The sequence below is a fragment of the Festucalex cinctus genome, chromosome 5 (genome assembly GCF_051991245.1).
Source record: "Festucalex cinctus isolate MCC-2025b chromosome 5, RoL_Fcin_1.0, whole genome shotgun sequence".
In the NCBI taxonomy this organism is placed as follows: domain Eukaryota; kingdom Metazoa; phylum Chordata; class Actinopteri; order Syngnathiformes; family Syngnathidae; genus Festucalex; species Festucalex cinctus.
The window spans coordinates 5,728,984-5,743,009 of record NC_135415.1 but is presented as its reverse complement, the minus strand read 5'-3'; the positions used below and the strand labels follow the sequence as shown (position 1 = coordinate 5,743,009).

Genomic DNA, 14,026 nt, shown 5'->3' with positions numbered 1-14,026 from the left:
AAAATAGGTCTATCCTTGCGGAAGGGCTGCGGCACGCCGCAGCTGAGACGCAGTCGACACGCAACGCACACGCAAGCGGTGTAAACTGCACCATTCCAATGAATGGAATCTAATTGCTTGCGTCGCCGGAACGCACCGCAACCGCACCCCACCCAGGGTTGACGCCATCAAGAGCCTGGATTCTTGTGTCGGCTGCGTTCAACACGACAATGTTCTATTTATCGTTTGGTTGACACGGGTCACTGGAGTAAAACGTTATTCATGAAATCGTTTGTGTCCAGATAAACTCGTCTTGCTATACGTCCGCGGCGCCTCCCGTAGGGCAAACATCCCATAACAAATGAATGGGGAGCTTGATTTTTGGCAAGCGTTTTCGTTAAAAGGTGGGAAATATGTCAAGTGTCACAAAAAACGTCACGAGTAGGACACTACATTACTGCGAGTCATTGAAACTAGTCGTTTGGAGCCGCTAGCTAAAAAAAAAAAAAAAGTAGAAATGGAAGCCTAAGGTATGTTGGTTTTTAGTTGAACAGTATGTCGATCACTACTTTCATGGCGTAAATTGTCAATCATGAAATCGTTTATGTCCGTTTGTGTCGTCTTGCTGTATATCAAAGTCTTTGAGCTATCTTAGCTTGCTAGCTGCTAACAAACAGAGAGCACGTCATTTACTATACATTCCTCAGCAGAAATCAAGCCCAAGTTAAAGTGTTAATTGTAATAATCGTGTTAAATCGTTAACTTTGTTCAAAAGGACTTGAATACTTGTGCAAAAATAGTATGGTTGTTTCACGAAAGATAATATGGCTCATTCATCACGTCTGCCTCAAATTTACAATCAGAGGTTAATGTTATGACCAGCTGTATATGAAAAAGAGAAAAACTACCTGATACAAAATGATCTGAGCATATCCTCGTACTTTTTGTGGGTGAAAAGCAGGTGTGTCGTAATTTTGCTCGCAGTTGCGCTAGCCATCGTGCTTGTCTTTCACTTGCTGATTTATCAACTGTTTGACCTATTTTCTAGCTCACGCTGATTGTTTTCTAATTCACTCACATTGACGCCCTGACCCCCAGCGCTAGGGGCTCACTTCAACGTGACATCACACTGGACGGGTCTATAACAATGGCGGCGTACGTCTAAATAAAGTTTCTATAAAACTTATTAAACTGGAAATTATTTTTGAAAAATGAATCTCATAGTTATGTTAGTAACAACTAAATAAAAATAATATAGAGCAAACCTGTCATGACAGCCGGAGTTCCTTTTCAGACATGAATACTACAATTTACATTTTCGGTCCAACTAGTACATTAACTCAGTCATTCACAGCCATTTTCACAGCAGCAATCCCGCTTGATCCTGGCTGTTTTACTGGATTTGGCCTGATTTTGCGAGGCCCACAGAATATAACGTTCTATTGCTATAAAAACATGTAACCTATCAAAAAAAAGTTTAAAGTCTCTTCTTTCATCAGGAAAAAAAAGTGTATCTTTTTCCGTTTTGCAACAATTAACATTAGAATATAGGTACGTTTCAGCATTACTCACAAATCTATTTAGAATCGTGAGTAATTGAGCTTTTTTGTCAACATGGTCCTGGTTGATCTCCTTTGTTCTGCTGCCACCTGCTGGTCGTTTGTGTAATAACTACCATTTATGCAACCGTTCTTTGCAATTGAGAGGCTGCATCAAAGCCTTCTGTATGTCTAGCATACAAAAAAACAAAACTGTCATGTTTTGAGCTGTCAGGCTGCGCTCTCAGCTGTTTGTTGTTGTCTTACAGCCAGTTGACCACGAGGGGCGCCAACGCACCCCAAGCAACTGTCTTCATTCATGTAATTAGTCTTGTGTATTTAAAAGGCAGCTTCTGCCTCTGTTTCTTGTCGGACTATTCTCTTGCCAGCCACCAATGCCCAAGCCAAGCCTCGACTATTCCTCGATTCCCGCCTCGCCTGTACTTCGATTTTGCCTAGCCCTTGTGAGTTTTATAGTGTAGTGATTTTTGTATTCTGACTCTTACCTTTTTGTGTAAGCACTTTCAGTTGATCTCCTTGCCCGTTTGGTGCAAGCCTTTTAATTAGTTACTTCCGCGTTGTTACGTGCGCTTTTTGTTACCGTTTTTTCCTCCTTGCTTTGCAAGCGATTTCTGTTTGGATATTTTTTGTGTGTGTGTCTATTCTGTAAATAAATTCTGTAAGCTGCTCTGTGGTCCGCGTTTCTGGGATCCGCACTCCGCGTCATAAAAAAAAAAAAAAAACGCAAAAAAAAACGCAAAAAAAAACGTATAAATACGTCTTTGGGACACTAAAACATATAAAATAAAACGTATTTATACTTCTTTGGGAGCAAATGAGTTAATGTTCTTTTAATGTAACAGCAGTCTTTTCATCATTTCTGTGTGATCTACTTTGATGTAATCTTATAATATCCTTATGGTCCTGTATGAACATCTTGATCTACAAAAGACACACAAAAAAAATGTGTGTGGGTTAAGGCGATTTCCACTTTAGATTGTGTATCATCTGTCAGGTATAATATAAACCTTGTCCAGTTGTGTGTCGGTGTCACTCAGAGTGACGCCTTTCTCTCCATCCACATCACCGCCGGTCAACTCGTCGAGGTTGAGTGCTGCCATCTTGATCAGTCCCAGCATGAGCGTTTCCTTGGCTGCAGTGTCCTGAATGTGTTTCCACTTTGTCTCCTGTATGACGACAACAGCGTAAAATCACACAAAAACCACAACATAACAATGAGAGTCCCTCCTTGCTTTGATACCCAGCATTCCGCTTCATGTTGTGCCCTGTCCAGGTTGTGGTGCAGCTGCGACAGCTGCTTACTGCACCGCAGAAGCATCAAGTGATGCCGGCTGTTAAAGGTCAGCAGGGCTTTCCTCTGCAGGTCCACCTGCTCCTCGGCGAACCTCCGCTTCTCACAGAGCTGCTCCCTGACGCGGAGAAGATTCTCAAGATGACCTACCAGAGATGCTTCATCTTCAAACTGTTAACAAACATGATGCGGTACAATGTTACAGCACAGATGGTATCACGAAACAGGCCACATTCTGTAGTTGTCTCGTCATCTTACCCGTGTTAGTTTGAACACCTGTTGCATGAAGTCTTGATACACGGCGTCTCTGTGCGTGCAATGAAGGAGCTGGCGTTTTCTGCGCTGCAGTTGAGCGTATTCTTCCTTCAGCAGCTTCACCTCGACCGCTTTCTTGCATGCCTCCTCCTTCTCTTTCTCTGCTTTTTTAATGTTCTGATCAATAACTTGTTCCTTCATATAGAGATAGGACAGAAAGTCTCAAAAATTTATTTAATTAAATCTCCGGTGTAATAACCTTATTTATTGATTTAATTTTTATTTATTTTATTATTATTATTATTATTATTATTATTAATTCAATCTCTGGTGTAATAACCTTATTGATTGACTGATTGAATTTTTATTTGTATTTTATTCTCTGTTCTTATTGCTGCTGGACATGTAAATTTCCCAGAGGGAGCCATCCCAAAGGGATCAATAAAGTCAAGTCTAAGTCTAAGTTCTCCAACTCAAGGGAACTGAAAATGTATTTTACATCAAGGCAGATTGTCTTATAGGTTACTCTTGTAAAGAATAGTATTGTATCTTTAGACACAAATACAGATAGGCTTACATATCCTGTAGGAAAAGCTAAATACATCTTAAGCATAAGTATTGATTTTTTTTAAATTTTTTTTTTTTTTTTTTAAGAGCCATTGTGTGGAGCTGTTTCATGTATAATGGCAATTAATTTGGATGTTTCTCCTGCTCTGTTAATTCATATGAAAATAATGAAAACACTCAATGTTTACTCAAAGCTAACAAATTTGGGGATATATAGACATCTTGAGTTTTAGATGTTCATATTGCTGGGGTGTTGCAATGAATTTGGGGCCTTAATTGTTAAAAATAATAATAATCACTTTGGCCCCACCACTTCAGTACCGTAGATTGACAATACTGTTTTCTAGAATCCCAGTCAGGCATGAACTCACAGAATCGTCATCACTCATCACTTCCCATTTTTTGAGCAGAATGAGATCTACTATACCGTTGGAGAAATATCAAAGTCCGAGATGAATTCCTTGGCCTTCCTCGCCTCCTTGAGTAGCTCATCTTCACACCGTCTCAAACTCTCCAATTTCTTTGACAAGACAAATGACACACGGTTACTATTTGGGAATTGGAAGTGTAATAGTAAACATGTAACTGATTTTATTTTTATTTTTTGTCAGCTACGAAGATATAGCTGTTGTTGATAGTACAAACTCAATGGTGTGATAGGATGTGTGTCACAGCATTGATTAGACACAGTATCAATTATATTTTATACATTATTTTGCAAACGTTTGTTTTATAACTTTTAGCCTGCTTAATATTGTGTTTATTGTACATGAGCTTCAAATTTGAAATAAACAGAATAAAGAAGGAAAAACGTTTCCCAGCAAAAAATACTAAATACCAATGATTGATAATGTTATCCTTGCGCCGAGTGCAGTTTTCAATGCGCACCTGTAAGCGCTGCTCCAGAATGGCCATGAGATGTTCTTGTTCTTGGCGATCCTTCATGAGCTCAATAACAAGACTGTCGTTCATGTCACGGTACGTCCTCGCTGTCACCACGTAGCGTTCACCCTCAGACATGCTTCACTTCACACGCAGAATAAGGAGGTTGTTAATGAACATTGATAGTTCACACGCGGACTCTTTCACATAGCTTCGTGTAAACTCCCTGTGAAATAATCCTCCGGGAAGCTCAGAGATAATTAATTAAAGATGTCGAATACTCACGATGGTGTTCAATTTTAAGGTTGACTCCGAAACTTTGGTTTGCGTTGGCGTCCCTGCTTTGTCAATGAGTCGCTAAAGAGGTACTTCCGGTTGTTGCTATGGTAACCTGTAGACAGTCGCTTGGTTAATAACATAAAAGAGTGCCGCACAGGAAAGCTAATATTTATTTTTTTAATTGTATGTTTGTAACATTGTTCAGTTTTAACATTCATACTGAGCTTAAATGTAAAATAATAATAATAATAATTTACAAAAAAAAAAAAAACCCGAACGAAAAGCAGTGTATTTATCATTCAAGTGCAGTAAAATAATGCACACAGGTTAAATAAAAAACAAATAAAACATTTACAAATAGTTCTAAAAGATTACATGGAAATGTATTAAAAGTAAATACAATTTGAACCACACTTAACAAATATACTGTGCTGTGTTTAAAAAAAATTGTAATTAATTTGTTAAATTAATTAATAATTCATTTGTATATGACAAAACCAGAAGTTGCTTATGAGACTTGAATGATGATGACCCTCACTGACTGACAGATGTTAGATTTGAAACGTGTGACTTTTTCACTTAAAGCAGAAATCACACTTAAAAATCACACCTTTGGCCAAAGCACGCCAGAGCACATGGTGACACAACATGCTCACATCAGACTGGCACGATGACATTTTGCATTATGAGTATGCCACACATTGTTTTATGAGACTATTTTAAGTGGCTACAAGCTACTTTTGATAACAATTTGATTGTGGACTACTTTAAATGAATACCTGTACCTGTAATGAGATTCAAAACAAAAGGTGTGTCAATTATGATGCTGAGAGATAACACAACTGTCTTATTTCCATCCCCAAATAGGACTAACCTTGTGCATGGCATCCATGCCTGAAATATACTTCAAGAATTGTTGTTATCACCTCTCAGGGACGGCACGGTGCTTCAAGATGACAAGGTTGTAACAAACAAGACAAGGTGACAGATGCAGGTGGCATTAGCCCACATAATGGAAATGTTATGTGCTGTTATTTAGCATAATAATTACCAGGTGAGGCGCGGATGATGATGTCAACAGAAGCGACACAGAACAACCAGGAAAATGCATCTGCTGGTTTAAAATGATTTAAATATGTACACACACACACTGAAGGAATAAGACATGCTTGACCAAAGAGCAATGAAGAGGAAAAGCAAAAACACACACAGAAGCCTCTGTATCTATATTTAATGAATGGATAGCTTACTACGCATTCATTGAGTGTACTTTATTAATACTAATGTAAATGGAATGCTATTATAATAAAAGCATGTTGTGTGAAGTGATGGGCCAAGTGTGAGGCTGAGGAGGTGGCGACATCACACCCATGTTAACATCAAAAGAGCTTTTTAACTGCTGGAAAGGAAAAGGAGAAAAAGATAAGTCAGAATACTGTAAATAGTTATGCTACTGCACTGAACAACATTCGCTCTATTTTCCACACTAGGGAAGCCACTTTTGCTCTAGTTTTCTGCAAAAGCCCATTTTAATCAGTCACATGTGTATAGTTTATTGATGGAAATAACTTCTTGTTCTAAGTTCTTGATATGTCTCCTGGGTAGTGCTCTTTGTCTCGTCACTAACTTTCTATCTAAAGACTCTTTTCCTTGATTCAAAATGTCATACTTACCAGAAATCCATTAAAAAAAAAAACACATAAAAAAAGCTTGACCAGCACTTGACATTGTACCAATGGCAGCAGTTAATAGAGCACACTGTTACTGGTTAGCAACCATGGAGACAGCCAATTTAATTTTATCCACCAAGCTTCAAGTTATAGGAGGCTGGCCCACACTCCTTGTACATTAAAGTGACCCAGCAGAACCCCATATGATCAAATACTTTGGCGACAGAAGCAAAGAAAAACCCATTTCCTAACAGACTATGATCCAACACAGCTGTATTAAATGAATTTGACCTAATAATAGAGAATTTGATGGAGGACAATACACTGAGGGAAGAAGAAGAAGAAGATGAAGAAGAAGAATTAGAAGATGAAGAAGAAGAAGAAAAGGGAAGAAGAATTAGAAGAAGAAGAAGCAAAAGAATTAGAAGATGAAGAAGAAGAAGATGAAAAGGGAAGAAGAAGGAGAAGAATGAGAAGAAGAAGAAAAGGGAAGAAGAATTAGAAGAATTAGAAGAAGAAAGGGAAGAAGAAGGAGAAGCATGAGAAGAAGAAGAAGAATTAGAAGAAGAAGAAGAAAAGGGAAGAAGAATGAGAAGCATGAGAAGAAGAAGAAAAGGGAAGAAGAAGGAGAAGCATGAGAAGGAGAAGAATTAGAAGAAGAAGAAGAAAACGGAAGAAGAAGGAGAAGCATGAGAAGAAGAAGAAGAATTAGAAGAAGAAGAAGAAGAAAAAGAAGAAATAAGAAAAGGGAAGAAGAAAGAGAAGCATGAGAAGAATTAGAAGAAGAAGAAAAGGGAAGAAGGAGAAGCATGAGAAGAAGAAGAAGAATTAGAAGAAGAAGAAGAAGAAGAAGAAGAAGAAGAAGAAAAGGGAAGAAGAAGGAGAAGCATGAGAAGAAGAAGAAGAAGAAGAAGAAGAAGAAGAAGAAGAAGAAGAAGAAGAAGAAGAAGAAGAAGAAGAAGAAGAAGAAGAAGAAAAGAAAAAAAAAGAAATACCGGTAGTCCATCAGCACAAGAGTCTATGTTGAAAATTCAAGTTTTTTTTTTTTTTTTGTATTCACCAATGTTTAATCAAATGAAGAAACAAAGTTATAAATTGGTCCATAACATTGTTCCAGCATAACAGTATGGGTTCTGGCCACTCAGAGGGACTTCCGCCAATAATTATAGCGGCAGATAGCAGACTGATCTGGCGTGTTCTTCTGCCAATTCACCATCTTTGTTCAGATTAAGGTTCCTCAATCACCTTTTTTTAACTTGCATGATGATAGAGTGTTTATAAAAGTGTTGATTTAGTACACTAAAGGACATATAATACTCTACATATAACAAATGTAACTTTCAGGCACTGTGCGGCACATTAAAATGGCTGGCTTCTACTAAACCTAAACCTAGCACATTAAGTGACGTTCACATATTCAAATCTCACATTTTTGTTTGAAAAATTCGCCTTGAAAACATGTATTTATGTGTGAAAACATTACGCACTTAAAAGCTGAGTCAACCTTAAACATTTGTTGACTATAATATGTTATATGTGATCTCACTAGTCTAAACATGACATTTTGATAAATATTACATATGTGGAATAGGAGTTATGCAGCAATATATAGCTGTTTTTACCCATCTCAGGGGGTGGCCATTTTGCCACTTCCTGTCGACTGATGATGACATCACAGTTGTTCAGGGCTCTAGCTACAACCAATCACTGAGATGTGCAATCACTGAGCTGTGGTTGGTTGTTACCTGGGACCTGAGCAACTGTGATGTCATTTTCACTCGGCAGCAAGTGGCAAAATGGCCGCCTTCTGATATTAGTAAGAACTGCTGGATTGCAATATTTTAATGGGGCTAGATTCAACATACTATTGTCAAGATTTTTTTGGGTTGACTTCCCCTTTAAGTTACAGTAACATAATGCCTGAAAGATCTTTTTTACAGTGCAAGTTCACTAGTAGTGTCGCAGTACAAACATTATACGGCTTTCGCGCCACTCGCGTGGCATCGATTTCTGTTCAGTGACTGAAAGTGTTAATGTGAGCGTTATTTTTGTCCCATGATCGATTAAGTCTGTCTTTTGTGCACAGTTACCTGCAATGGTCTCCAGTTCATCTGTGACAGTAACAAAAATTCTATACAGTATTGAAATAATGATCTTGTCTCAAATTACACACGAAAAATGACTTATTTCATGTAAAATCTGGGCCTTTTTGTTTGGTCACTAAGCTGATATTGCTTACAGGAATTCAAGAAAAACACACAGAGATCTAAAATTTAGATTTTTGGCCAAGTAAAGCAAAATTTGATGATTTCGTGCTGCACCGACAACCGATTATTTCTCGACTTCGCGTTGCTGCACGACTTTCATATGAAGCAAGTGCAGTGTAAAAAGGGCTTAACACTAGTCTCAATTTTCTACTGCACTAGTTACCGCTCCAATTGATGATTCTTACTTTGATGTTCTCAAGAAAACTTGATTCAAAGCCAACTGTTGGTAAAACACTTTTTCCTCCGCTCAGCAAGCAACCCCGCATACGCACATGCACAAAGGTAATAAACATTTAGGCATCCATAATTCACGGTCAACAGTGTGTTGCAAAGCGATATTGAGAGGATGTCTGTGTTAATGCAAATGTATTGTCAGAAAGCGAGGCCAGCGCCTCTGTGACACCATCTTTTAATAATGAGCCCCAATGGCAAAGATGCACTAAGTGGGACCCAAACAGTGTCGCTGCTGCTGGCAAACAAAGAAGGCTGACAGCGGGCTGAGTGAGTGTAGTGAAATCAGGCCGCATGTGCACTGAGTGTAAGAATAGGAAGAATCATTTGTTTGTATATTGATGTTTGTGTTTGGTGTTTGTCTCACAGCAGTGGTCTTGTCTGGCCTGTTTGCAAACATGCTTGAGCATAAGCAGGAACAAGGCTCCAGTGGCGTGCTTTCATGCCTGCCAGAAAAGAGGCCAAAAAGGCCATGTTTCACTATACAGTGTTTTTTTTTTTTTTTTTTTTTTTTAACAGGACATCAGGGTTTTTCTAAATATATCTTACATATTAAAAAAATAAAACGCACTGTATATTTTTTTCCACCTTTTCGCATGAGTAAATATCTAATAAAACGTTAGCCTGAAGTGTTTTGTTTTGGGTTTTGGGATGTCAACCCAAAAATGTTCTTTACAATAATAGGTTATATGCGCCCCCACTAGTCTTTTTTTTTTTTTTTTTTTTTTTTTTTTCCAGAGCTCAGAATTGTTCATTCGGTAGTCTTACCAATTCAACGTCTTATCATCATTGCTCTTTTTTTTTTCTTTTTTTTGTGTATGTGTGCGTGCGTTTGCGTGCGTGTGCGTGCGTTTGTGTGCGTGCGTTTGCGCCCCCACTAGTCTAAACACAGCGTTCTGATTAATATTGTGTTTGTGGAATACTAATTTAGCATCAAAATTCACACATTTTTAAGCATCTCAGTGGGCGTCCATTTTGCCGCTTGCTGTCGACTGAAAATGACATCACAGTTGCTCAGGGCTCAGGTTACAGCCAATCACGGCTCACCTTTTGGTCATGTGACATTCACAACCTGATCTGTGATTGGTTGTTACCTGAGTCCTCAGCAACAGTGATTATCATTTTCATAAATAACATACATGCTGTAGTTATTTTATTTGACATAAATAAAATGGCTTTCAAACTTTTTATCAGTCAAAATAAATAAATGAAAAATACACAAAGGCTATTTCTTTGTGATTGGATGGTCGAGTGCGTGAAGGCAGAACTACATCCGCACACGATGCCACGCAAGGACGCTAAAAACAGATTAGCTTTCGGCCGCACACATACACTATCAAAAAACAACTTCGGAGTGAACAAGGTTGTTTTTGCTGTAATGTCCTATTTTCGTGCATCCGATCTATGACCTCATTGATCGATCGGGCAAATTATGACATTACATGCAGAGGTGGCAAATCGAGGTCCGGAAAGTAGAAACCCTGCCACAGTTTGGCTTTAGTCCCTGATGCTAACTGAGATAGCGCCCTAGCAGGTAAACAAGGACCATGGGAGCTATCTAGGGCGCTAGCTAGCTAGCTATCACCTGGGGCTGGGACTAAACTGTGGCAGGGTTTTTACTTTCACCATTTATGCATAAAATGCCAATTATCGGCCGATCACGATCAAGCTGATCAGATCGTCTAATTTAAATGATAGGGATAATGGTAGGGAGGTTAGTCACATGTTGGGATGATTGTCCCTTAATTCTTCCCTTCAAAACTGAGGGAAATGGAAGCAACATGGTCCAAAATGAAATAAAACTGATCATCAAGCTTAGTTTAACATTAGTGTTTAATTCATGCGACATTAAAAGGTGTCCTGGCTGGCTCGCCAATATTATACAGTCATGACTAAATGTAATTCTGGCTGCCATTGCCTAATTAAAAGACAGCATACCATCCAAAAAGCTGCAATTTTAGGATACATGAACTTCACATAGGGATATAAAGTATACGGTATAGTATTTATTTATCCTTGTGGTGTTTGTGACAAAAGAATGTCAAACAGATATGTTTTTAAAACCATATCATTATGGTATTACAAAATACATAATATATCTCCTTTCACCACTTTGAAAATATTATAGTTTAAAGATGAATAGAAATAATTGTAACAGTGCTCGTGAGTATTCAGAGATGTTGGCTCATAGGAGTCCCACTTACTCCGTATTGTAAGCAGCACAGTGACGTCCTGCTGCTATGATATCATTATGTGCTGTCTGGACATGTGGGCCGACATGGTGGGTGTCTCTCTCTTGACTCAGTAGGCTTGTCTTTGTCTTGCTGGTTGTCTTTCTTTGTCTCTGAGTGTCTGTATGTGTGTACGGCGGATTAGCGTGCCTCTCCAGTCCCCTGGCCGTAATCAGATGGGACATTGGCTCCATGACGGCCCACAACCCCCACTGCAGCCCAGCGAGGGAGCACCTCCACTCTTGTGCGTGCTTGACCGGCACTCATAGACCTTAGCAGTATGCTCGGAGCTCAAGTAATTATTCCTACACACATCAACCTGGTGCTCTCATCACATTACAAATGAGAGAGGATAAATTTGGGATGCTTTTTGCTTCAATTTGGCTGGATAGAACAAAAAAAGCGAGAGTCCAGCAATGGAGACGACGATAAAGCGGCGCAATAAGGCAGATAAACTTCCATTAGGTTAGTCTGAGGCCTCTGACCTTCTACTGGCCTGTCGGCTGTTAGTTTGACCCTCAACCTTTAACCCTTCGTCTTTCACATACAACACACACATACACGCGTGCCTCTTGATCTCTTTCCTTGACAGCCCTCATGCTCATATTAAGATCTACATGGCTGATTTCAAGCCAATTTCAGCCATAAACTCTCATTTGGGAGCGGAATTAGTTTGCCTCAGAGTCTTGTTACTGTGCTGTGCTTAACAGCATTCGACCGTTCTTGAGGCTTTTCCATTAAAGCAAGGATGGATTGTACCATTCTAATCAACCGGCAGTTTATACCAGTGGTACAGCTTTTATTGTTTAACATCATCATACTTCCATTGTGCTCTTGTCTTAGAGCCACGTTTATTGTTAGTGCAGATGTATATTAAAACATCTTGTAAAGAAAAAAAACAACAACTTGCCGTTGATGCATCTCATACAGTTACATTTACAAATAATACGCAACAGGCTTATATGCTGTTTTGATATTGAGTGGCCAGACAGAAAGATTACCATCACCGCAATTCTATTTCCAGTATAATAACAGATTTAGCCGGGCTGCACTTCACATAGACAGACGAGCACCATCAGCAGAGAAAGATGAACCATAATGAACTTTTAGCAATTACACTCCATCTCGGGTCCCTTATTCTACACAAAATGGCTTCATTAATAGCACAAATGTCCCTTAGTGTCCTACAAAGGCATCGCTATATATTCAAACGAACAATTTTGTCCATAATGAAATAAAGAGAAGTCGTGGATGTCCTTTAAATAAAGATTCTTGTGCATATATGGGCAGTAGTTTCAATGTATTTGAAGCAATATTTGCAGTAGCCGCTATTCAAATAATACAATTAATAAATAAAATATATTTTATTAAAATGTCTGTTTTTCTTGCATTCTTTGACTTTTTTTTTATTTCTTTTTTTAAAGGAGAGCTCACTATTATTCATTTGTCCGCCTGTCCGAGTCATCAGTTTGTCATCATCGCTCTCCTTTTGTGTGTATGCGTGTGCGTGTGTGTTCTTTAATTCAAATCTTTAAAAGCAGTTACAAATCCAATCCAAGATCTTTCACCAACACCAGATCCATCAAATGTCTGTTTTTCTTGCATTCTTTCAGTTTTTTCTCTGATATTTAATCATCTTGAATTCTTGCCAGGGATGAGGGACCAACACAAACAAGAATTGATTGTAATTTGAATTTTGATACAGCTAAAATAGAGATTAAGATGCAAAGCAGCAATCTTGGGGTCCTTGAAAGGTGCTATATTTTATAGAGCAACTTAATGCTACTGCAAGTTATTATTATTATCAGTATTATTATTATTATTATTATTATTATTATTATTATTATTATTATTATTATTATTATTATTATTATTATTATTATTATTATTATTATTATTATTATTATGGGGTGGCACAGTGTATGAGTGGTTAGCACATCCGTCTCCCAGTTCTGAGGACTCGGGTTCGAGTCCAGGCTCCAGCCTTCCTGTGTGGAGTTTGCATGTTCTCCCCGTGTCGCGTGGGTCTTCTCCGGGTACTCCAGTCTCCTCCCACATTCCAAAGACATGCATGGAAGGTTAATTGGGCGCTCCGAATTGTCCCTAGGCACGCTTGTGAGCGTGAATGGTTGTTCGTCTCTGTGTGCCCTGCGATTGGCTGGCAACCAGTCCAGGGTGTCCCCCGCCTACTGCCCAAAGCCAGCTGAGATAGCACCCCCAGTGACCCTTGTGAGGAATAAGCGGTCAAGAAAATGGCTGGATGGATGGATGGATGATTATGACGATGATTCTTATTTTTATTATTAAATTTAATAATAAAAGAAATTAATATAAATAGAAATAAAAAAATAAATAGAAATAAATATAATTTAATATAAAAATAATTTTATACAAAGAAAATAATTTTATATAAATATTAAAATATATATATATTATTATTAAACATTAGTATTATTATTATTATTATTATTATTATTATTATTAACTTTAATAATAAAAAATATAAATATAAATATGAATAAAAATAAATATAATTTAATATAAAAATAATTTTATATAAAGAAAATAATTTAATATAAATATTAAAAAGTATATTATTATTAAGCATTATTATTATTATTATTATTATTATTATTATTATTAACCTTAATAATAAAATTAATTAATACAAATATAAATAAAAATAATTAGAAATAAATATAATTTAATATAAAAATAATTTGATATAAAGAAAATAATTTAATATAATATTAAAAATATATTATTATTAATCATTATTATTATTATTGTCATGGTTTTGCTCTCAGGCCTGTTT

General features: G+C 37.6%; 1 protein-coding gene and 1 long non-coding RNA gene across 2 annotated transcripts; one reads left to right on the top strand and one right to left on the bottom strand.

Moving 5' to 3' along the window:
* The first annotated feature begins 375 nt into the window (after window positions 1–375).
* On the top strand, window positions 376–3,361 carry LOC144019395 (uncharacterized). Its single transcript, XR_013283657.1, has 3 exons — window positions 376–509; window positions 2,576–2,706; window positions 2,812–3,361. It is a non-coding gene; the product is annotated as an uncharacterized LOC144019395 (long non-coding RNA).
* cfap73 (cilia and flagella associated protein 73) lies at window positions 2,354–4,950 on the bottom strand. The gene is made up of 7 exons (XM_077522421.1): window positions 4,819–4,950; window positions 4,540–4,677; window positions 4,079–4,171; window positions 3,088–3,279; window positions 2,779–3,000; window positions 2,546–2,704; window positions 2,354–2,459 (listed from the first exon to the last, which is right to left on the bottom strand). The coding sequence occupies exons 2-7, from the start codon at window positions 4,669–4,671 to the stop codon at window positions 2,358–2,360; spliced, it is 900 nt and encodes a 299-aa protein (XP_077378547.1). The 5' UTR covers window positions 4,672–4,677; window positions 4,819–4,950; the 3' UTR covers window positions 2,354–2,357.
* Between the last annotated feature and the right edge of the window lie 9,076 nt (window positions 4,951–14,026).

Coding starts and splice junctions, on each gene's coding strand:
- cfap73 (XM_077522421.1), bottom strand. CDS start 4,671: ATGTCTGAGGGTGAACGCTACGTGGTGACAGCGAGGACGTACCGTGAC. Junction 3,280..4,078: donor ACTTTGATATTTCTCCAACG/GTATAGTAGATC, acceptor CTCTATATGAAG/GAACAAGTTATTGATCAGAA. Junction 3,001..3,087: donor AGGTGTTCAAACTAACACGG/GTAAGATGACGA, acceptor GTTTGTTAACAG/TTTGAAGATGAAGCATCTCT.